Source organism: Sinocyclocheilus rhinocerous, unplaced genomic scaffold, assembly GCF_001515625.1.
Source record: "Sinocyclocheilus rhinocerous isolate Xijiao unplaced genomic scaffold, SAMN03320098_v1.1 scaffold1000, whole genome shotgun sequence".
Lineage (NCBI taxonomy): Eukaryota > Metazoa > Chordata > Actinopteri > Cypriniformes > Cyprinidae > Sinocyclocheilus > Sinocyclocheilus rhinocerous.
The window spans coordinates 324,668-347,570 of NW_015666181.1; the positions used below are offsets into that span (position 1 = coordinate 324,668).

Here is a 22,903-nt window from a genome sequence, read left to right on the forward strand (position 1 = left end):
TAACCCAAAGGTTGCGGGTTCGAGTCTCATAATGGCAGGGATTGTAGGTGGGGGGAGTGAATGTACAGCGCTCTGTTCCACCTTCAATACCACGACTGAGGTGCCCTTGAGCAAGGCACCGAACCCCAAACTGCTCCCCGAGCGCCGCAGCATAAATGGCTGCCCACTGCTCCGGGTGTGTGTTCACGGTGTGTGTGTGTTCAGTGCTGTGTGTGTGCACTTAGGATGGGTTAAATGCAGAGCACTAATTCCGAGTATGGGTAACCATACTTGGGCACATGTCACTTTCACTTTAAAAACGCTTTAGAAAACTGAGTCGGGCCGAGTACCAAAACAAACTTATAGCCAATCAGCAGTAAGGGGCGTGTCTACTTATGATGTGGAGGAGAGAGTGCTCAGTGCACAGGATGGACATTAACCTAGCCGAGCCGAGTGACGATTGCCACCTCCTCCACTGTCTGTTTCAAGCATCAGCTCCCAAAGTGTGTCCGAAAAGTAAGATAATATGTTTAATACAGCAGATAATAATACAGCAGACTCCGCCATAATCGTTGCCTGGGTTGCATACGTATGTGTGGGGCGGAGCTATCAAAATAGGGGCGTGTTTGTTTTGGTGATTTGAAATATCAACATTGGCTACCAGAAATCACTTACCCCACCTTTAAAAGCCACTATTATTTCTCACTAATAACGGCGCTGTTCTTGAAGATGATGAACTTGCAGTTTCGCTATTAGTAGGGACGCTGCTGCCGAACACTGTTGAGAGACGCACAGACTCCGGTAATTCACACACACACACACTCTCTCTCTCTCACTCTCCAATAACTTAATTATTATCTGCATTAGTCTGCCATCAATGGCTCAAGCCGCCGCTGCTAGGTCTAAAATGACATTTTGGAATTAGCAACGGAGGTGTTGGATAAGACACGTAAGAAATTAATCCTACTCACAAGAGCATTTTAAGGACAAAAACCTGACAAATGTATTTAAGTATAACAACAGTATAAGCGGAATAATTGACTCCGGTCCATTGAATTACTAGAAAATAATGCACACCCGAGGTGTAACAACCTAATAATTCAACAGCCCATCATCAATTATTCCTTACATACTATTTTGTCTAAATAAATAAAAAATTAATTACAAAAAAAAAAATGTTTTACATGTTACAAGTGAATTGAGGTATCACAACATTATGGCATAGTGTGAAACTGATGTAAATTTTCTAGAGATTAATTTAATAGCATTACTAAAATATGACATGTTACAGCAAAAAAACTGTTAGGATTAGGAGCAAATAGCATTTACAATTAATTATTCAACAGACACTGATGGATTATATACAGTATATACATACATTACTTGATGAATAATATTGCCCACTAAGATGGTACTAATATATTGGGCATGCCTAATTAAAACCTTTCGGGAAAAATAACAAAAAGGAAAACTGATGACGTTAAAAAAACAACCTAATATGATATAATATTTTTACATCAAAAATATGCAGCAAGGTGCTAAACCTCAAAATGACAGTAACATTTACAGCATCAATGCACAATTGCCAAGGATTATATGTGTTTCCAAAAGAGCTGTGGGAAAAAGGAAATAAATGGATAATCCGTATGATGGACGAAAACAAATAAATGGATAATCTGTATGATGGATGAAAAAGTGCAGATATAGCAAGAGAGACAGAGGAGTGCTGGGGCTTGGAGGAAGATATTTTAAAGAGCAAAGTCCAACTGAGTCTAATTCTCATGGGCTATAAAGGATGGGACTACAGGGTGCTGGTTTAGCAAAATACAAGTGAAATTTCAATAGAAACAAAACTGCTGTAAGCAATTTTGCATTAATTCTTCCCCTGTGATTATATTTCTACAGAAAGTCATTTCTCAAGTCAACATAATTAAATATGCGATACAACCTGAGGTGCTGGCGTAATGCTAGAACCCATATTTTGATCTCAGATACCACATTACCTCAGGAGTCCATGAAGGCAAGAAAATCATTATTACATCCTTTTCAAATAGCAGAAACATTATTGAGGTAGTTTTAAAACTGCTGATAAATCTCCTGAAGGAAGTAGAAAATGTTATTCCCATGTAAACATGATCCAAACTGACTGCACAGGGTGGGAACAGCTTTGCATTGTGGGAGAGAGTTTCTGACTATAAATTTTAAAGGTCTACTCAATAGACTGACCTAGGGCTTTGTGCTTCATGTTCCTTATGTATTTACATCCACTGGCACGCATGCTGACTCACCTTAATTATTCAAAAGACAGAGACAAAAAGTGACTTTCTAGGTCTAGTGCCATCCTAGAGCAAAATATCTTGTTGAAAAAGCTTACTGCACAGTGCACACTACAATGAAAATACTAAACCAGTCACCGATAACCCTTCTCAAATATCGACGTATTGTTAAGTTGATGTCCTTTAAAAAAAACAACAAAAAAAAACAAGAAAAAGCAGAGATGTAGGTGACATCCACAAAAACCACAAGGAACACTCTCGGATATCACGGCAAAGCAGCATTTGGCATGCTAAGCACAATCCAAAGCTTTTCCCCTCACTCTGGCCCCTTCCTCCAATTAAGTCATACTAGCACATTTTCGCCCAATGCATTAACAAATCTGGGACTCATACGTCCCCCCAGCGAGGCCAGTTTAACGGTCTTAAGTCACCAGGCGCTGACTGCATTACTGTCACCTTAGGTGGCTCAATCTATCCATTGTCTCAAGGTCTTCTAAACTTCTACAGTATATCTAAATGAACAGTAGAGTTTAAGACATTTACGGCTAGCACACAGCATGTGGCTGCACTTAAACATTAGTATTAAAGCAGGCATGACTTCCTAAACCTACATACTGCATACAGTATACTGACATCAAGCGCAAATTAATAAATCTTGCAACCAAAAAGTGATGTTGTCCACTAACTCTTGAGGGGAAAAAATCTTGCGGTGAAAGCTACCATTTCGTTGAATGATGATTCGACTACACGAAGCGAAAATATTTACATTAACTTAGCTAAATAATTGTACAGACCCAGGCCATATTTATAACATGCTACAGCAAATTGAATGCATCTGTTGTACCACACTTGAGATTCATGCTGCTATAAAAGCAACCTTTGTAGGGCTGACTTTCTATGCACCCTTAAAAGTGACCACTGGAAACTTTTGGCCTTTGTAAACAGTCCAGATTTTGTTCCAAGGTAAGAGAGAGCCTTCTGACCCGATGCCAGCCAGGAAGGATTCCTTTACAAGTCAGTAAACAATAAATAACAAATAAATACAATAAACAACCAAATGGAGATATTCTGAAATAGTCAGGGCTGAAAGATCACATTTGTAACAGGAATTTTGTAAAAGCAGTTACCACCAAGCCATTTTTATGGTATAACATGCAATAAATATTTTATTTACAGGTATTTATATGTTCAGCACTGGCTTGTACAAGTGTTTCTTTCGGGATGAGCTGTAATTGGCAAAAATCTTACACTGTGTCCTAACATGGTGCAACACATTAAAAGTTTCTGTCCCAACCAGCCATGATTGCGACAAACAACGCTGCATTACACTCATCTATGCATTTCACTGGTCCAAAAACTCCATAACTGTGAATGTATATCATATACGTTATGACCAGTGTTGGGAAGGTTACTTTGGAAATGTAATGGGTTACAGATTACAAGTTACCCTATTTAAAATGTAATAGTAGTGTAACTTTTACAACATTTTAATTTTTGCATTGTGTCTTGGTTAGGCCAGAGAATCAGGCTTAAAACAGGTACTTACCTCCATTATCCTGTCATGGATCTGCAAACCCCCTTCTTTATCCGCTGGTCCATTCTCCACAATCTTCGACACAAAGATTCCTTCATTCGAATTGCCATCTTTATTATCCTGCAACCCAAAAACAAGGCAGCAATATTTAGCAAAAAAAAAAAAGATAAATGAATCTTAACTGCCATACAATAAATCTCTTTATTGCAAAATAAAAACAAAATGAATAACAAAGGACACATTCAAAAGACAAATAATTGTTTGCAGGTGTACAAGCAATGCACTCCATTGTTCATCTTCTTTGCAAATGCACTGTCAAATGAAAGACATATTGTGTCCATAGGAGGATTAGGGTGTAAGAGATGATGACTAAAAAAGATGATCAACATTCATTATATGAAACTATAACCTAGACAGGAAGGTTATAGCAAAGGCTCTCCTAAAATATTGCTGAACCCACCCCTTAACCACATCAAACCACATTAACTGCCATGTTGTGTGACACTGTGCTGTAATTTTTAATGGAATACTTGAGAAACCGCAGGAAGTCAAACTGTGAACTCTGCAGTTAATTACTGTAAGCCCTTCCCTCTTCCCCATTACAACAACAACAACATCCTTATTTACCAGATGATCCTCTCCCAACACATTTAGCTATGTTGTAGAATAAAATAAAATTACATGAACTCCAAAAGTGACCTGACGTCCTGAAGATGTGATACTCCAAAAATATGTAATATTTAAATACAAAATATACCAAAATAAATGTAAAACATACAAAAATATTTACCCACTCAATGCAGTGATTGACTGATCAGAATCAAGTATTCCAGAGAGAAAAATAAAAAAAAATTGCTTCCAACAATTATTGCCACCTACGACATTTAAAAGTTTCAGGAACAGATCTAAGGTATTACAAGCAGAGAGGATGGATGGCATGTCAAACATTTGCTAGGGAGGGGTCATGGCCACGTTGAAGTAGTTGTGCAGTTGCTAAGAGACGCAGCCATTTGTGTCACTCATTAGTGACTGACCTCTTCCACTTACTTTAGCATAAACTCAGCCATAGCAATTTGTGCTTTATGCTATAACAGTGGCGAATTTTTATAAATAAATAAAGCCTCGTCATTGTGACGAGGCTACATCTGGGTCTTAGAAGAAGCCCTGGAAACTTGGCTCTAGTAGTACTTTTCCCCTTTGTAAGGTTTTGCAGCAAAAGTCCAGTTCAGACCAAAGTGCGTCACACTTCTAGTTCAGACGAACCACAAACAAACACTTCTTAAAGGGTTTGGTTCTCATTCACACTGATATGGATACCACAACCACCACTTCAGGGTGGACCGACGTACCAAAGTGGCACTTTATGTTAGATATAATTTATGTCTGTATTTTCCCAGTTGCCATTTCCACTTAAAGTTAGTTATACAGTGATACACTGAGAATGTGAAATAACCTGACAGATATGAAAGAACTCTGTGTCATATTTTGTTGTTTATCATCATAATAATTGAGTTTTGGTTAAGACTAGACCAAAATCTGATAATGTAGGTACGGCATGAGGTAATCTAAGGAATTAAAATATGTTTATATATATATATATAAAATACGCATGATCTGAGATTCCCAATTTTTTACGTTAGCTGAACACCTATGAGCTAAATATTTTAATAATTTAACAGATCTGCATGTTCGTGGTTCCTTGTTGTCAGTTAATGTCACATGACATGCTGGTAAACAAATGAAATATTTAATCTTGCTTTAGTGTTTATTTTAATTGTTTGTAAATTATTTATTTATTTGAAATTTATATTTTTATGATTTAATTAATCATTAGCTTTTCATTAACTCACAAACCCCAGTTTGGTAAACCCTGGAGTAGACAAATAACCTGTGCTGCCTTGGACAACCTGGGGCTAAAACAGGAAATAGAATGAGCTAATGACAGATAAGACAAGGGTGCAAATCTTTCTAAACTTACTGCACATGGCCTTCCTCCAACGATATTGAAGCCTAAAGATCCAGACACACGATGGAGTATAGCCGTGACACTTTTGGTCTCTCCACCCTGTTAAAAGAGAAAACCATATTAATGACCCATCACTTCACACATACTTCTATTTAAAACCTTTGAAAAGTGAAGAACACCAATGAAATTACTAAGCATTTGGGAAGTAGAAACATCTGAGCTTACAAATTTAATATTTCAAATCTAACCCTTCAGGGTGTGTTTTTATAGCACAAGCTCTTAAATCATCTGCAGGTATCAAGGCTTACATTTGGCTGTGACCAAACAAGTAAAGAGGTACACCTGTTAGAGTCATTAAACATCATGTTCTGCAATCTACATACTTCTTCGAAGGTTAAAGCATCTTGGAAAAGGAGCTGTCAAGTGGCCGGCAGCTTTAAGGGTTAATGCCTTGTTCCCTGCTCATTTGGTCAAGTATATTAATACATTTGCAGCAAACGGCTCTCTCAACAGATGAACGACGGAAAGTGGAGAAACGAGTGGTGTCAGCATTTTATTCCACACTTAGGGTGGCACTGCATAAGATCAGCGACTAAAGCAGCTGTCATTTCTGTGTGCCACAGAATACGGTGTCTAAATATAATACAGACATCAATGGCATGCATGTACTGTACAGTGTCCTCTTTATCTATGCTGAGTGTATGCAATGTATGCCTCCTAGTGAGGAATGCACCCCACTGGACCAGGTCATGGGAACAAGTCCCAGAATTCCATGGGAAACAACGTCTGTAGAAGGCAGCGACTCCACTTAAAATAAATGCACACCACTGTTGTTTGGTTTTGTCAGCGGTTTTCTGCTAATATGATTCGGTTTGATTACTTCACAAAAACAGGGCAGTCTGGTAAATAAAACAAATGTGGAATGATGTCAAAGGATGACTCATCTAATGAATAAATTCTCTTGAATTGTGAAAACAAACATATGCATATATAATGCATAATTCATGCTGAAATGCTCTAGTGGTGATTCGAAAACTCTTGTGATATCACTTTTTTCCCCTTCTAGAGCAGCTGGATCAACAGCTCAGCGTTCAGCAGACAGGCCCGATCCTGCAAATGTCAGCTCCCCATCATCGCCCTCCTTTTCCCAGCCCTGCGTTGCTTCACTCACTTGACTGATGAACCATGTGATGGGAACAGCAAGAGAGACTACATTCCCCAGCAGGAAGGCAGTTGCTGGCACTAAGACATCATTCAGAGCCCATAAACATGTTCACTCACTGGGAGGCTGCCTTAGGATCTCGTGCTCCTTCATAGAGTGGTCAAGGGAGGTTATCTGTCACAAGTGTAACTCACTGACATTTTTCCATGCTCTGATGGTGTCCTGAGGTGAGAATATATTACAGCTAATCTGAAGGGCATCGCACATGCCAGAAGTTGTCATAGCACTTGATTTAAAGCATGGCAAGGACATACAGCACTAAGAAAAAGTGTCATAGTAAAGTGTCAGTTTTTTTCTTTATCTGGGCATGTGCCAAAGAAAATTTTTTAGCACGTAGAGTACAAAGAACCACAGTATTACTTTTACAATGGCACCGCCCAAGTTCTGATGTACTAACTACAGTATGAATAAAATACTGTATTTTTGTTACATTTTATTACCTCATTGTTTAAGTATGCTACCATTTTTAAGTCTAATGTCCAAATGTACATTTCCTTGAGTCTTCCCTCAGCGACAAAGTCTCAAGCAGCTTTACTAACCAAATTTCATCAAGTTCGTTAAAACCAATGAAGTCTACATTGCAAGCCAGCTAAGCAAGGCATATTTCAGGGCTGGAGGAAATCCTGACAACAGCAAACATCTGACCAAATATGAATAAAAAAAAAAAAGCTTGTTTATGTGTCACAACAAAGACTGCTGGCTTTAATATCAATGAACAAACAAGCATATAATAATAATAAGAAGAAGAAGAACATGAAATTCCCCATAGAGTCTTAATATAAAAATAAATAATTATAAAATACTAAGTTTTGCCTACAGTGAGTTACGATTTTTCCTCTGCCTCCATAATCGCTCGAAGCGGGGTTTCTTTCGTAGTGAAATGGAAAAGTCGGAGTGTAGCTGTAGTCGACGGATTGGAACACTTTTGATCGCTCCGCTCCACTCATATGCTATTCCAGGCCAGGGTTTAAGTATGCGAGTTGCTTGAACTACACGCTAAGCTTGGTTTGGCATTGTTCGGAACTATTTTCGTTGGCGGAGAATAAATAAACGAAGTCACTAGCCAAATTTTGTCTGAAATGTAAGTCACTGGATATTAATTACTTGTCCAAGCCTGTTTCTAGAACTATAAATGCAATATCACGCTTGCAATCGACAAGTTATGTCAACAGGGCTGTGATTACCTGCAGCCTGTTGCCTATCGTCCAATCACAAACGATTTCAGTAACTCGATTTATATCGCTTAAAATTAAATGATACAGTTTAAAAACAACTCTGACTATAAAAGTCTAAATAAATAGGGAGAAAGAACAAAACAAAAGCACATTAAATCTTTTTTTTTTTTCTGTAGGAAAATTAGAGCAAAAAAAGAAAACCAGCTAAATAAAAACGGCTTTGTTCTGATCGTTGTTCTGATAACGGGCACCGTGCCTTACAAAATGTACCACGATAACTACAATTTCCGCTAAAATACCATAATTCGTGCTGTAAAACTGCTACAAGTTACGAGATTTAATTCAAGTAGCCTAACGTTAGTTTTAGAATCGTTTCAGGCAGTTTGACTGTTAATTATTTGTTTATTTGATGACAGTGGTGGCCAATGCTTTACCACAGTGTTATTGCAGTTTTATTTAAATAGTTACCATGGTAAATTTTTGAAGAGTTCAAAAGCTGTTGTCTATATTGCTCTCTTACCTTACACGGTGGAGAAAGACTCTTGGACAGCGAGTCAATCCTGGCGCTGTATTCTGTAAATTTCTTCTGATACTTCAGCGCTGTCATCTGAAGCTCGTTGTGAACCGCCGACAGTTGAGCCAAAAGTGATTTCTCTCTTTTAGTCGATTTGAGAGCTTGTTTCTTCAGCTCCTTATCCAAGCTGACAACTTTCCCTTGCAGCGCGCCGTTGTGCGCTTTGAGGGCTTTCAAACAGCAGTGGTTGTCCAACTTTTGCTCCTTATGAGTGAGCATCAATCCGCATCCACTCTCGCATATCCCGACCGCCCTGTAATCACACGATTCACGCATGTGAGCATCCATATCTTTAAGGTTCAGCACTTCGCTGCAGCCCTTATTCCTACATTTGGCAGGGGAATAATCGCACATCTCCGCGTGCTCCGCCAGGTGCTGGAGTTTGACGATCTTCTCGCAGCCCCGCGCGTGATTGTCACATTTAATGTCTAACTTTAATATTAAGTTTTTCAGAGGGAGGACGTGGTTGAGCTCTTTGGTGGAGATCCTTTGGCATTTGACCGGGCAGCTGCTCCTAAATGTAATTATAATTATATATATATGGGTAATTATAAACATATATATATATATATATGTTTAAATTATTTTGAACGGTTTTTGAACCCTCAAATTTTTGATATATATAAGTCAAGTCTAGTCACTTTTATTTATATAGGCCTTGCGCTTTATACAGCCAATACAGATTGTCAAAGCAGTTTACAGTGTTAAACAGGAGTGTGTCAGTACTGCAAACAAAATTCAATTCTGCCATAAAGCAGTTCTAAAAAGAGGACAATAGTAACAGTCAATTTTTCAGTTAAAGGCAGTGCTTCATTGATTCAGTGATGTCATCTTCCAGCTCAGTTCAGTTCTCAGAGCAGCTGAGAAACTCAAACGATAGAGATTACAGATTTCAAACTCTAAAAGCCCCAAAGCTAAAGATGTTCCTTCACATCCTCTCGGTTTGCATGAGTGGCCAATAATGTCTCTTTGGAGGAAAATAATCATCTGTCTGAACAGTTTTCTAATAAGTAAATGGGAGCTTGTGAGCGTATGATTTTGCCTAAAAATGTGTATTTGTGTTCAGTGTATTTTGTGTATAGAGAAACCTGGAGTTTAAATACAGCTCATTTAAATAAGGATATTTTCCATCTCGGTAGGAAGTAGCACGGTCATAAAAGCATTTGAATTGTAAATGACTGAGAACCACAGACAGGGTCACTGGCAGTGAGGGGACAAGAAAGGCCTTTACTTTTGCAGCTTAACTATTCTTTGTGAACAGCGTCCATCTCTCCTGCTATTGACTGATCTGAAGATGGGAAATTCTTTTGCTAATCAATATTCTGTGAAATCAAATTCCATTGCTGTGCCGTGACATAGCGATTCAATCCACATGTGCATTACTAAATAACAGCTCCCAAGTTCATTACTGACTCCAGGGTATGGGGGAAAATGAAGCGAAAAAAGCAAAGAACGTTTGCAATCACGCATAAATTTGTGACTTTTTTTCTAGTCTTCAGATGGAAATCTGTAGTTCAGAAAAAGGAGTGGCTCAGTAATTTAATACTGGCACTGATAGAAGCTTTAAGTAATCCAATTATTACTTCAAAGGAGCCAAAGATATTGAATGTTACTTTCCAAAAAGTACTGCCAACACTAATTAATTTATCTTCCATCAAGTATCATACAGAAAAACAAATATATCTGTAATAAGATTTTTTTTTTTCCAAAGTCTGTATGATTTTAACCTTGATGTAGTATCATTAATGTCTCGGCTTTGATTTAACCACCTGCCAAGCTATTATTCAAATGGACCATGTGCAACCAGATAATTACATTACAGATGCAGAGTTTGGATACACATAATTACGTTCTAATACAAAACATTCAAAATAAACAATAGTCACTGAAGTGCACTTACCAAAAACATAATCCTTGTAAATTAGGAAAGAACTTAAGTCTTGTTTATTTGTTGGCTGTGGCAGAGAACTCAGATGACTTAGATCATGTAATGCAAGGTTAAAAATAAAGATCATTTGTGATAAGATTTGATGTAGCTCTTAGGCTGTATTGGATGTTACTGAACCATTTCTCATGCTCTACATTTCTTCCATCTTAGCTCACATGTCTAGAGTTTTTAACCCCACCCTTCTGGATGTAATGAACTCGAATATTTGTCAAAAGAGACCCTCATACTTCTACAGTGGCAGTTTAAAGTATTGTAAGATATATTTTCATAATGTATAGAAATATTTTTGGTGGCTTGATGGCATGCCAGAATGTTTTTAGAGGGCTTTTTGTTATATTAAAGAGTAAAATAGGCTCAGTAAAACAATGCATTGGTTGTTTGCATTGCAAATCTGTTATTAAAATATTGGCATAAGTTGAAAGGAAATTAACTACTCTTTAAAGCATTTGGGAATCATTTTTCTAAATACACATGCTGCTAGTTTACCCATTTCTTGAGCTTTTTCTGAATTGTGCATGCATTTGTATAAGACTTTATTTCCTTATAGAAACAAAACTCCCACTTTTAAGTTCATGAATAGACTGAGAATTCCTAAGCCCATATAGTACTGCAGATTCCTTATGTAATGAGTTATAGGCTTGTAATCGCAGAACCCTTTACCTAATATAGAGGGATACAGAAAGATCTACATTTCTTTAGATGAGGACTTCATTTAGAGCTTTGGATGCCAGCCATACTGCAGTCAACACCACTCATCTATAGTGATGATATGTCAAAAACATGAGGGCGATGTGGGATTGTGGGATCTTGTAAAGACTAATTGCTTTTCTAGATATACGTTTTCATCCTGCATTGCACATCTGTGGTCATTAAGTCATTTGAGAGACTGGTCTTGGCCTACCTGAAGAACATCACTGGACCCTTGCTGGATCCTTTTCAGTTTGCAGTGGAGATGATTGTGGACTTCAGGAGAAACCCCCCTGCACTCCCCCCACTCACCATTATAAACAGCACTGTGACTCTATTGTAAAAAAGTCCCAGCAGAGGCTGTATTTCCTTCGCCAGCTGAGGAAGTTCAGCTTGCTGCAGGAGCTTCTACTCAACCGTCACTGAGTCTGTCCTGTGTTCATCTTTGGTTTGGCTCAGCTACCAAATCAGACGTCAGGAGACTACAATGGCCAGTCAGGACTGCAGAGAGGATTATCGGTGCCCCCCTGCCTAACCTCCAATAACTTTACACCTCTAGAGTGAGGAAAAGGGCTGGTAAAATTACTCTGGACCCCTCACATCCAGCACACTTCCTCTTTGAACTGTTGTCCTCTGGCTGGTGCTACAGAGCACTGAGCACCAAAACAGCCAAGACACAAGAACAGCTTTCCCCCCCAGGCCATATTCCACTTGAACAATACATAACACATCTCAGATTGTACATCTGTAAATACCTTATCAAAACGTATGCACATTCACATATGCACATTCACAATTCTGTCTATTGATATTTTCTTTTTCTCTATATTTTATTACCATATTATATTTTTTTTTTATTGTCTATTCTCTTTATTATTAGTGTTTTATTTCACTTTATTACCTTAAATTATATGTATGTCTGCACTTTCTGTACTGGAAGCTCCTGTCACCAAGACGAATTCCTTGTGTGTGTAAACACACTTGGCAATAAAGCTCTTTCTGATTCTGATTCTGAACAGAGTTGCTATCAAAGGCAATGAGTGAAATGAGAGCATGCAACGGTAAAACCTGTCCCCATTTCATAAGGCATTTTTTCTTTATCATGCTTGTATTGCAGTAAACACTGAACTATGAAATGCATCTGCTTATATATATGCATTGATGCATTTTCATATTTTTTTTTAATTTGTTTGCTCACTTGTGCACATTGTTCCACACGCCTGCATGCATATGAGTCAGTTAAATGTAGCTGAAAGCAACTGGACTTAGTTATCCATTCGTTTTATTTTATTAGGTCTGTAGCCCTCTGCCGTTGACCCCAATCAGAGACTGTTAGCGGTGAGCCCATGTTGTGTCCACCTGAGGCTGAAAAACAGATGTTTCCTATCTGCTGCTTTTTCTTTGACATTCCTTTATATTCTTGTACCAGTTGCAGTTTATTATAAAATGTCTGGCAATTGTCTGTGAAGTTTTTCAGTCACCCGGGTCATCATAGGATCAGTTGAAAGGAACCAGTACAGTAACTGGCTTATAGGATTACTGTAGTTCACCCAAAAATGAAACACTATTCCTACATTCTTCATGGACCTTTTTAGGGTCTTTATGCTTAGTGTGTGTACTTTGTTTTGCAGTGGGAGTTAGACATGTCTATGCAGATCTTATGGTGACCTTGTGATTTAGTTTTTGTGAACTGGTAAGGAAATGGGCCTTGATGCAACACATGCAAGGCCACACTTGTCTCCTGGAAAATGTTGATGACAGATGGTGTGAGCAAAACTCATGACAGCAGAGTGATCGCCTTTATATTTCTGTGTTTATATATGGAGAGATGTGAAAAATCAACACACAAATCCAATATCAGGAACACAATTTTTAAACTTTATTTTTTCAGGGTTAAAAATACTTGTACTTGTCTCTGCAAATTAAGCTGGGATAAGTAAGCCAAAGGCTGATTTCCTCAAAAATTGTAAACACGCTTACTCCTCAGTGTTTTCAAAATATTGCACTGTGTTTTTGAGAATCCCAAACAGCCTGGCATAGCAACAGAGGCTCAACCAATGATGTGAGTCTGGGGCGGGGCCTTCTGATTGTGTAACCAATGAGAGAAGGAGGAGTGTTCTGTTGGGTGACATTACACTACATACAGCTTAATACTTTTTCTTTTATAATGTTGCAGATTGAACTGTTTAATCTTAATTATCACAAGTGGGTGACCAACAAATTATTCGTATACAGAAAATAACTTTCAAAAAGATTCTCTTATAAAAAAAATACAGTACATTTGTCCACCTTATTTTTAACATAAGAGTGGGTGTGGCCATTTGTGAATGTGCGAGGCCCCTGGTGTCACTTTTTTCTGTTATTTTAGCTATATAGAAACAGTCCTTTGCTTGATACTGCAAATTGGTATTTGTTATTCTTCTAGTCATTTACCCTAGTGGCTTATTTACCCTAGTGCACATTCACAGAAAATAGCTTGCTTCCACATTACAAAATAAGGTGGATATCTTCATTTAGGTTTTAGGGACTATTCAGTCAACAGCCCTTAAAACATACATTTGTTGGGATATCTGAGAACATTTAGTAAAGTGAAAGATCAGGTACATTAATTTCCACTTTGTATAGAAAGAACAAAAAACGAGACTTTGCCTTTTGTGCAAACCACTTGCTGACGGACTTTGCTGACAGTGCAAATTCAAGTCTAAAGGGAAATTAAATTGAAAATACATTCTTTGTGGAAAGACAAATCCTGATCCAAAACTAACCAGATGGAGAGTGTGGTTAGGAGACAGCTGTGTTTTAGAGAATTAAGAATAAGGGGAAAAGATGCATATCATCCTTTATTCCTTAGAGAGTTTAGCGATGAACTTTAAGTCAGACACAGAGATGACATAAGTTTTATGTTGGTCGACTTCAGTGTTGATGTAATGCAGGAATACAATAGGTCCAGGAACTCTGGGACCTCCTCCACAATATCTTTCATCAACGGAGTGGGTCTGCATTCAATCTCGTATTAAATGCTTTTGGCAACTGAGCTAGTGTAGTGCATTCGCCATTGAGGTTCCCAAATAACAAGTGTGTAATATTAGAAACAGATGACTTCTTTTACAAAGCGGACGACCCCAACTGCTTGAAACAGAGCAAAATAAGAAAAACAACTAAAGACTGTAGTGTTAAACAACATTGTTTTGGTTCATCCCTGAGAGACGAAACAGATAGAATTGATTAGGCTTGTTTTACTGTGTGGTCTTGCATCTGCTTTTTTTTTTTTTTTTTTTTTTTTTTTTTTTTAAAATTTCAGTTTAGCTTTGGGTAAAATGCAGCGCTTGTCACTGTCACTTTTTACACAGCCGTCCAATCAATGGAGGGGGGGCGGGACAAATACGAGGCTACACCGACCAATCATCCTCCTTGTACAACAACCTAACAACAATATTTTTTTTTTTTTTTTTTTGATTGAATTGATTTCAAAGTTCAGCTTATTATTCAAAACACTCGGCTGACCCTGAATCAAAATAAGGTTTGTTACAAAAGCTTACAGTAATGTTCCATTGCTTTTTTTGGAAGTCAGTTGTTAAAAATCTTTATAAAAAGTATAGTTCTGACGCTAAAAACTGATTAGACAAGCCACATTTGATGGCGTCATAAAATAGCCAGTGACTGCACATGATTTAAAATTATACAAAGAGCTCCAAAAGTCAGACCACATTGAGAATCTGGGACTTTTCCTTTAAACCTGGAAATAAACAGAGTTTAAAAAGTTTTAGGGTTTTGAAAAATTTTAAACAAAGAAAGGTTATGACTTAAAATGAATAAGAAGCATTTTAGATCGATTCTGAACTTCAGGTTATGTTGATTAATATAACTTGTAATGTAAATTGTCCTAAATTATGGGGAAAAAAGGTATGTGAAAAAATCTAAAGAACTATATTACTTGGTGGAAAAATTGTTAATTATTTCCACATTTTATGAAATCAATAAACCGTGAAAGGCTGTGTTCCACTTCATACATTGAAAGCCAAACCCATCAAACCAACCCTTTAACCCTGCACTTTATTTAACCATTCAGCCTTCAGATCTGGTCCTCACTTTGTTTCTGATATATTATCATCTCCATGTTCTTTTATCTGCTTTAGGCACTTGGAGATGTTTGAGTTGGAAGCTGATCCTGATGTTTGATGGCTACAGCAGAGACCTGAGGGGAGGTGATAACAGCATTGGAACTAGACATGTGTCTCATCCTGATGAAAGTAAGTAGCTGAGCAGTTATAACTGATGAGGAGTCAACATGCAGGAAAGCATTCTCGCATTCTGCTGGGCACTTATGTTGAATTGGAGGAAACCATTATACTTAAATGTGCATATGGGATACAATATCTTCATAAAACACCTTCATAAAGCATTCATCAGCAAACATTATATTTTGTCTTCACAGATTTTGTTTAGCCTTTGGGATTACATTTGTTAAAGGCAGGAAGGCCAGCTTCATCTATATGTTAAAAAAACATAGGTCTGATATTGAAGTTTGGCGTATGTTAACATATGCCATATGTTTCAGAGATTATTTTACAAGCCTTGGAAACAAAGTGAATTCACTTTGTTTCCAAGGCTTGTAAAATAATCTCTGAAACAGATGCAATGACCTATTCACAGGTCCATCTTTTTACACTGGACTCATGCATCTTTTTGTACACCTTTGCATTCCATACTTTTTACATGTAGTTGTTAAAGCTCATGGATTTAGCAGGCCAGTTCAATAGATTTATATTCAATGACTAAATGCTACGATTTTAGAAATACAAGAATCCGAGCAGAATTACTGGTTTAAATATTGTGCAAGATAGACAGATCCAATGAGATCTCAAACCCAGAACATCTTGCTGTGAATTAGTATGTCTGAATATTGCTCAATCTTAAGTCACAAAGGGGGCTGAAGGGAGGAACAGGATCAGCATCAAGTTGAACCAGTTCTCGACAATGAGCTTTGGACCACTGCCTAAAGGACATTGAGCATTCGAGAACAATCTTATGTAAACAACACAAACATTGCCTTTGTTATCCTTGGTTTTGTCCTGGAGGGAATGAGATGTCAAAGAGCATGTGTATTTACAAGTGATTCGACTTTGAGGAGCCATAAAGCTTCTTTAATCATGTTTACATAGCTCAGGAATGGAGCAGCATCTCAAAGAATCTTTAACAACTATTCACAAAAGAGAATATTTTCCTTTATTTTTTAGTGCTTAGATAAATGTCACATTTATACAATTTAGACAAATTCTGTTAGCAAACATGAATAAACAATCTGGCTCAAAGGCTTCTGAGAGCATGAAAACAAAAGTGCGCTGTTAACGAAAGTCCTTGTGGGCAGTATTAAGCGTAATGCTCAGCTGCAGTGCTGTAGTAGTGGCTCACAGCGGTATAATTTAATCAGCACGGAAACAAGGCAACAGTCTGCCTGAGTAACATGAGGATCTAATCGGAAGCAACCCCGCTCTAATTATCCATCACAAAAATAATGAGCTGAAGTCATGACCATTGTTACAGTCCCTTGCGGGAAATTCTTTGGTAGGTCAGGCTATAAATTGGCTATAGCAACAAATAAATGACACTGTATTTTTACAATATGTCTATCTGTTTGTAATAAAGATACCTGAAAAAACGGGGTAGATAACACTTCTCAGCAGATGTGTTGCTAGAAGAGAATTTGCACTACCAGCACTGAGAAATTCACAAAGATGCTTACCTACAGTTTGTCATAAGTGTCATAAGTTGCCTTTTGTGCTCCTCATAAACATAGAGTAAAGAATGAATATGTTGCAGGCTTCAAGCTTTAGTGTTATTAAAGGTATTTTTTAAACATTACTTAAAACTTGAAAATTACATTTACATTTACAAAAGGTTATAATAAAAGTAAAAAATACTATTTTAATTTATTATAAAGGAATAGTTATATTCCAATATATTAAATTGATTATTTATCACCTTTTTCTGATAAAACTTCTGGATGTCTAAAAACGTACACTTACATTTTCAAAATGAAAAAAAAAAAGAACACACTGGTTTCATAAAATGACCTATGCAATGTATGTATCATGCACCACATCACAGGTTACCACTTTCGTCCTTTCTAGTCATTATCTGAACTCTACATTTCTATTTTCTCAAAGCACACTTTAAGTAAATCTTTTCTTTTTTTAGGTGTGGTCAGTGTCCTCCTACACTCTGTAAAAATGATGGTACACTGCAAGGTCGTGACCACCGCAGTGCATTCTGGATACACTTGGTCTATTGTAGCTTGGAGTAGCTATCAGCTCTGTGAGTGGAGGGTTCCTGACAGGAAGATGCCTCAGAGGCAAATACCTGGACTCCATCTTCTGCTTTCCTCTTGCCATACCTCTGCCCCTTTCTGTTAAACCAGATGAGAGTAGAGATAGTGATACTTTCCTCTATGTGCAGCACAGAGTACAAAAACAAACAACATACCAGACATGAAGAGAATTTCCGTTTGCTGTTTTATTCATATTTTCTTTTTATATCTTTCATTTTAATTTTAGTTGAAGTTTTGTTGTGTGGTTTTGTCATTTTAGTAATTTTTATTATAGTTAGTTTTGTTAATTTTTATTAATATCATAATAAAGTCTATGTAGTTTTTATTATTTTTATTGCAGAAATAAAATGAGAAACGTTGCCTTGCCAACTAGCTGAAATCATAGTTTTTTTGTAATAAAAAATCATTTTAATTCATTTAATTAATTTTATTTCAAGTAATGAAAATGTTTTTTTTTTAATGGTTTTAACTATAATAACACACACACACACACTGTAGTGGCATGATACTTTGAACACTTGTATGTGTCTCTCTCCTTAAAAGAAGAGTGTCTACGATGCTAATTTGATGCAAAAAAAATCACTCTGTGTCAGAAGCTGTGTTGTTTTTACTCAATTTTGAGAGCTCTTTGCAATTTTAACTCAACTTGAAGATTTCACCTGTAGGCCTTTCTGAACTTTCCACTGGTCTTTCAGTGTGAGACTGTCACACAGCTTCACTTCCCCTCCAGATAATCAGAGTGACATATGGACTTGGTGTGCACTAGCACTCTTATGTTTTGATCATATGTGGCAGACGTCTCATCACCTTCTGTGAAGCACTGGTGAGCACAGGGCTGGCGGCGCTACCTATAGGCAGAGCAGGCAATTGCTTGGGCTTTGAGGCGGGGCCTCCATGACCATAACATCCAAATAGATTATATTTTAAAGGATAGTAAAATAGATAAGCATTATTTGAAATTGTAATAATATTTCACAATATTATTGTTTTTTTTTCTGTATTTTTGATCAAATAAATCCAGGCTTGATGAGCATAAGAGACTTCTTTCAAAAATATAAAAAATAGTAATGTGTCCAAACTTTTGACTGGTACGGTAAAAGTAAAAATATACAAAAATTTTAATGAAATGCTGTATAAATAAAAAGGTTGGGAATCATATTTGTTTCAAGTTTGTTTAATTGGGGGTGGGGGGCCTCCAACATGAATTTTACCTAGGGCCTCCAAATGTCTAGAACCGGCTCTGGGTGTGCATATGGGCTCATAGAAAGTAGTTCATCCTTTCCAGACCACATAAACAGGAAACATTAACAGCATGTAAGCAGCTGTGTTGTTTTTACTCAATTTTGAGAGCTCTTTGCACTTTTAACTCAACTAGAAGATTTCACCTGTAGGCCTTTCTGAACTTTCCACTGGCCTTTCAGTGTGAGACTGTCACACAGCTTCACTTCCCCTCCAGATAATCAGAGTGACATATGGACTTGGTGTGCACTAGCACTCTTATGTTTTGATCATATGTGGCAGACGTCTCATCACCTTCTGTGAAGCACTGGTGAGCACAGGGCTGGCGGCGCTACCTATAGGCAGAGCAGGCAATTGCTTGGGCTTTGAGGCGGGGCCTCCATGACCATAACATCCAAATAGATTATATTTTAAAGGATAGTAAAATAGATAAGCATTATTTGAAATTGTAATAATATTTCACAATATTATTGTTTTTTTTTCTGTATTTTTGATCAAATAAATCCAGGCTTGATGAGCATAAGAGACTTCTTTCAAAAATATAAAAAATAGTAATGTGTCCAAACTTTTGACTGGTACGGTAAAAGTAAAAATATACAAAAATTTTAATGAAATGCTGTATAAATAAAAAGGTTGGGAATCATATTTGTTTCAAGTTTGTTTAATTGGGGGTGGGGGGCCTCCAACATGAATTTTACCTAGGGCCTCCAAATGTCTAGAACCGGCTCTGGGTGTGCATATGGGCTCATAGAAAGTAGTTCATCCTTTCCAGACCACATAAACAGGAAACATTAACAGCATGTAAGCATGTCCTCCCTGCTTGACGTCTTATTTTCTTGTTTTATTTACTCATTTTAGTGAGTAGCGAAATGCCATTCCTGCTATGAGGAGAACGGCTATTAAATGTTGATCGTAAGGCTAAATTGAAGCAATGCAAACGAATAATTTTATGATGTGAGGTTAAAACAGTTTTTCACAAAACAGGCAGGTACATTGTTTAGTATGTTGTTCATATTTCTTACAGGAAGCTTTCCTCCCGTACAGATCTGTCCACTAATGTGCCTCATGTGCTTTTAAATGTAAACATACCAACATATGGTCTGCAGTGGATTAAAACTGCTACAACATCAGCTGTGAGTGAACGCAAGTGATTAAACAAGACTAATTAAGAGATTAAAGGCTTTTTAAAGATCTGCGCAGATTAAGTCGTAGGGTGTGATATTGCGAAAAATTGTACTGTCTGCACGTAAAACTGGGACCACAATAAATAATTTAAGAATTAAATACCTCTGTTTTCCCGTTTTAATGAGTCTTCAATTAAAGTCTTCCTCACGATGACAATAAAAATAAAAGCAAAACAGCTGAGCTCCCAGCTAAAGCATTTATGTCAGGAGTTAGGGATATAATATCTGGGGCATGAAACATCAAAGGCTTGGAGTTTAGCAACAAGGATAAAAGCTGTGCTAATCAGCTAACATGGCAGACCACAATAAATTCTTGACTCGCTGCTGAAAGAAGGGATCATATTGTGAATGAGTGTAAATAAGTGTGTCTTGCTGTATGCAGTGGGCCATAACAATGAACTATTATTCTATAGTAAGGGATATTATCCTTGTTATACAATGATCTATATTATCCATCCATTTATCCATCTGCCATTGAAGTTATGGGTGATATCTCTACCTTTTTATGACCTCTGTAGTCTAAAACAGTCAAGTTAAAAAAAAAATCATAAAGGAATAGTTCAGCCAAAAATGAAAATTCTGTCATCATTTACCTTTACGTCATTTCAAACTTGAATTCATTTTTATTCTGTGGAAAAAAAAAGAGAACAGAAAAGATTAAAAGAGAGTCAAAGGGGGTCCGATGTTGTTTGGACTCAAACTTTCTTTAAAATATCAAATAATTTCATATGTAAGTATAAACTGTAAATGTAAAATAAGTATAGGTTTAAAAACTATTTGAGTGAAAGTCAATAATAACGTTTTTTTTATTGTTATTAACTCTAAACTGAAAACCAGTAATAGTAAACATGTCCATTCATTTATTTGTTAAGTGGCCTATAGTAAGATCAACCTGTTGGGGTTTATTTTACAGTAACGACCAGATATTGCCACACAGTTGTCCATAAATTACACAGATTCTGACTGCACCCTCTTTGTATTCTGTACAAATAGATAGGAAAAATATTTTCCAGATTAAAAATAATTTTTTTAGGACACTTCCGAGAGCCCAATATGTTTAAGCAGGACCAGCTGTGTTTTTATGGATTACACATTTGGTAAGCAAACATTTGGCTAGGGCTCTATGTAGGTAATCTTGGTCTTTGCAACTACTGATTCCAGGACAGTTGAATTATTTTTTTTCCAATTAGGCTAGTCTATCTGTAATTTGCCTTTTTTTTTTACTTCTGAACAGCACAATTTTCCAATTAGCAACATCATTTAACCAGGATTGGTTCAGTAGAAGGAAAATCTTTAGTATCCTCCAGTTTGGCAGTAGAATTTTCTTATCCCCACTCCTCCACCATTTTTAGCATGCTAAAGACATTTGACAGTAAACCACAAAGGATAAGCAGGAAAGATCGCAAAACCCAGTGGTCAACCCCTTTCTCATTAACCTCCTGGATGCTCCCCAGCAATAACTGAACATTTCCATGGTTGCTTAGTAATGCAAAACCAACCATACAAAACAGAGCATTCAAATCATTAAGGCATTTGGGAGGAAGATGAGGCCAGGAAGTGGCCGCACTCACATATCATTTCTATGCGTTTAATTACAAAAGAAATATATCGTCTTTTGTTGAAGGAACAGATATAAGTCAAATATATTGCATTCTAGTCGACACTTCAACTAGTTCTGCAAGTATCTTCAGATTTACCCAGAAAAACGGCTATTTACAATACAACCAATCAGCCTGGCTATGTTTCCCGAAAGCATTGTAAATAGATCATAGAAACCATTGGCATCATTGCTGTCTATGGCTCATGATGCTTCTAGGAAACACAGCGCTGATCATTTAAGAGTACAAATTGCTATACAAAATTTTGTTTGTTATACTATATCAGTTTTGCATCTCTTCTGATATCATGAGCTAAGAAAGATGCCATTCAGCAGTAACAAAGGAAAGTCCCCAAAAATGATCATATAGTAAGTCTGTTTGACCTTCCTGTTGTATTTATCCTACTGCACAACTGTGCTACTGAGACTCTTCAAAGTGACTCTGCTGTCGATTGAGCTAGTGCCAGAAGAAGCTTTGGGTTTTTCCAGCTAAACCCAACAGCAGTGAAGAGTAAACATCTGACCCAACAGTTTGTAAACTATCTTTACCACATGAGTTCAGACTTGCAGCTGAAACACGGCTATAAGGAGTTGACTGGTTAATCAGAAATCCCAATGCTTACTGTAAGTACAACACACCTGAAACAGAATATGACCATGAGTTTCCTGGCTACAGGTAGCAAAATACATGGTTTAACGTACCATGCTATTGCTGTGGTTTTTTCGAATTTTTTTTTTTGTCAGTCTAGTCTTTTGTTCAGTAATTGTTCGGCATGCAAGGGAACCAAAATTCAAATACAAATATTGATTTTACTGATTTTAACAATTTATTTAATTGGCATAATAATACATTACTGTATGAATATGGTATTCAGTTCCATGGTATTACCATGAAATACTATGCCATCACTAGAAGCATTGGAACTGTTGGTACTTTTTTTTTCTAGGGGATGTCTGTTTAAGGCTTCCATCACATCTAAGACACTTTGAATGTTTTTTTCAAAGCCCCACCATCTGAAATTAAGCATTGGTATATACAATGTTCCCAAAGGTCCTGTCTTTGTGACACAATGTGTACCATTACTAGATGTCTCAAACATTTCTCCAGAACTTGTGGCTTTACAGTCTGCTTGAGTCGAGGATTAGGCACTCCTGAAATAAATTTTTATTTCAGCGCTAAAACTGTTTATTAAA

General features: G+C 37.1%; 1 protein-coding gene across 1 annotated transcript in view; it reads right to left on the reverse strand.

Annotated features, from left to right (window-relative positions):
* LOC107732041 (E3 ubiquitin-protein ligase PDZRN3-like) overlaps positions 1-17,851 on the reverse strand; it is a 115,544-nt gene extending 97,693 nt beyond the window's left edge. The window contains exons 1-5 of the mRNA XM_016543277.1: positions 17,845-17,851; positions 17,602-17,767; positions 8,673-9,240; positions 5,768-5,854; positions 3,802-3,909 (exon numbers count right to left, since the gene is read on the reverse strand). Of these exons, the coding sequence (XP_016398763.1) occupies positions 3,802-3,909; positions 5,768-5,854; positions 8,673-9,240; positions 17,602-17,767; positions 17,845-17,851 (936 nt within the window). The remainder of the gene's footprint in view (positions 1-3,801; positions 3,910-5,767; positions 5,855-8,672; positions 9,241-17,601; positions 17,768-17,844) is intronic.
* Between the last annotated feature and the right edge of the window lie 5,052 nt (positions 17,852-22,903).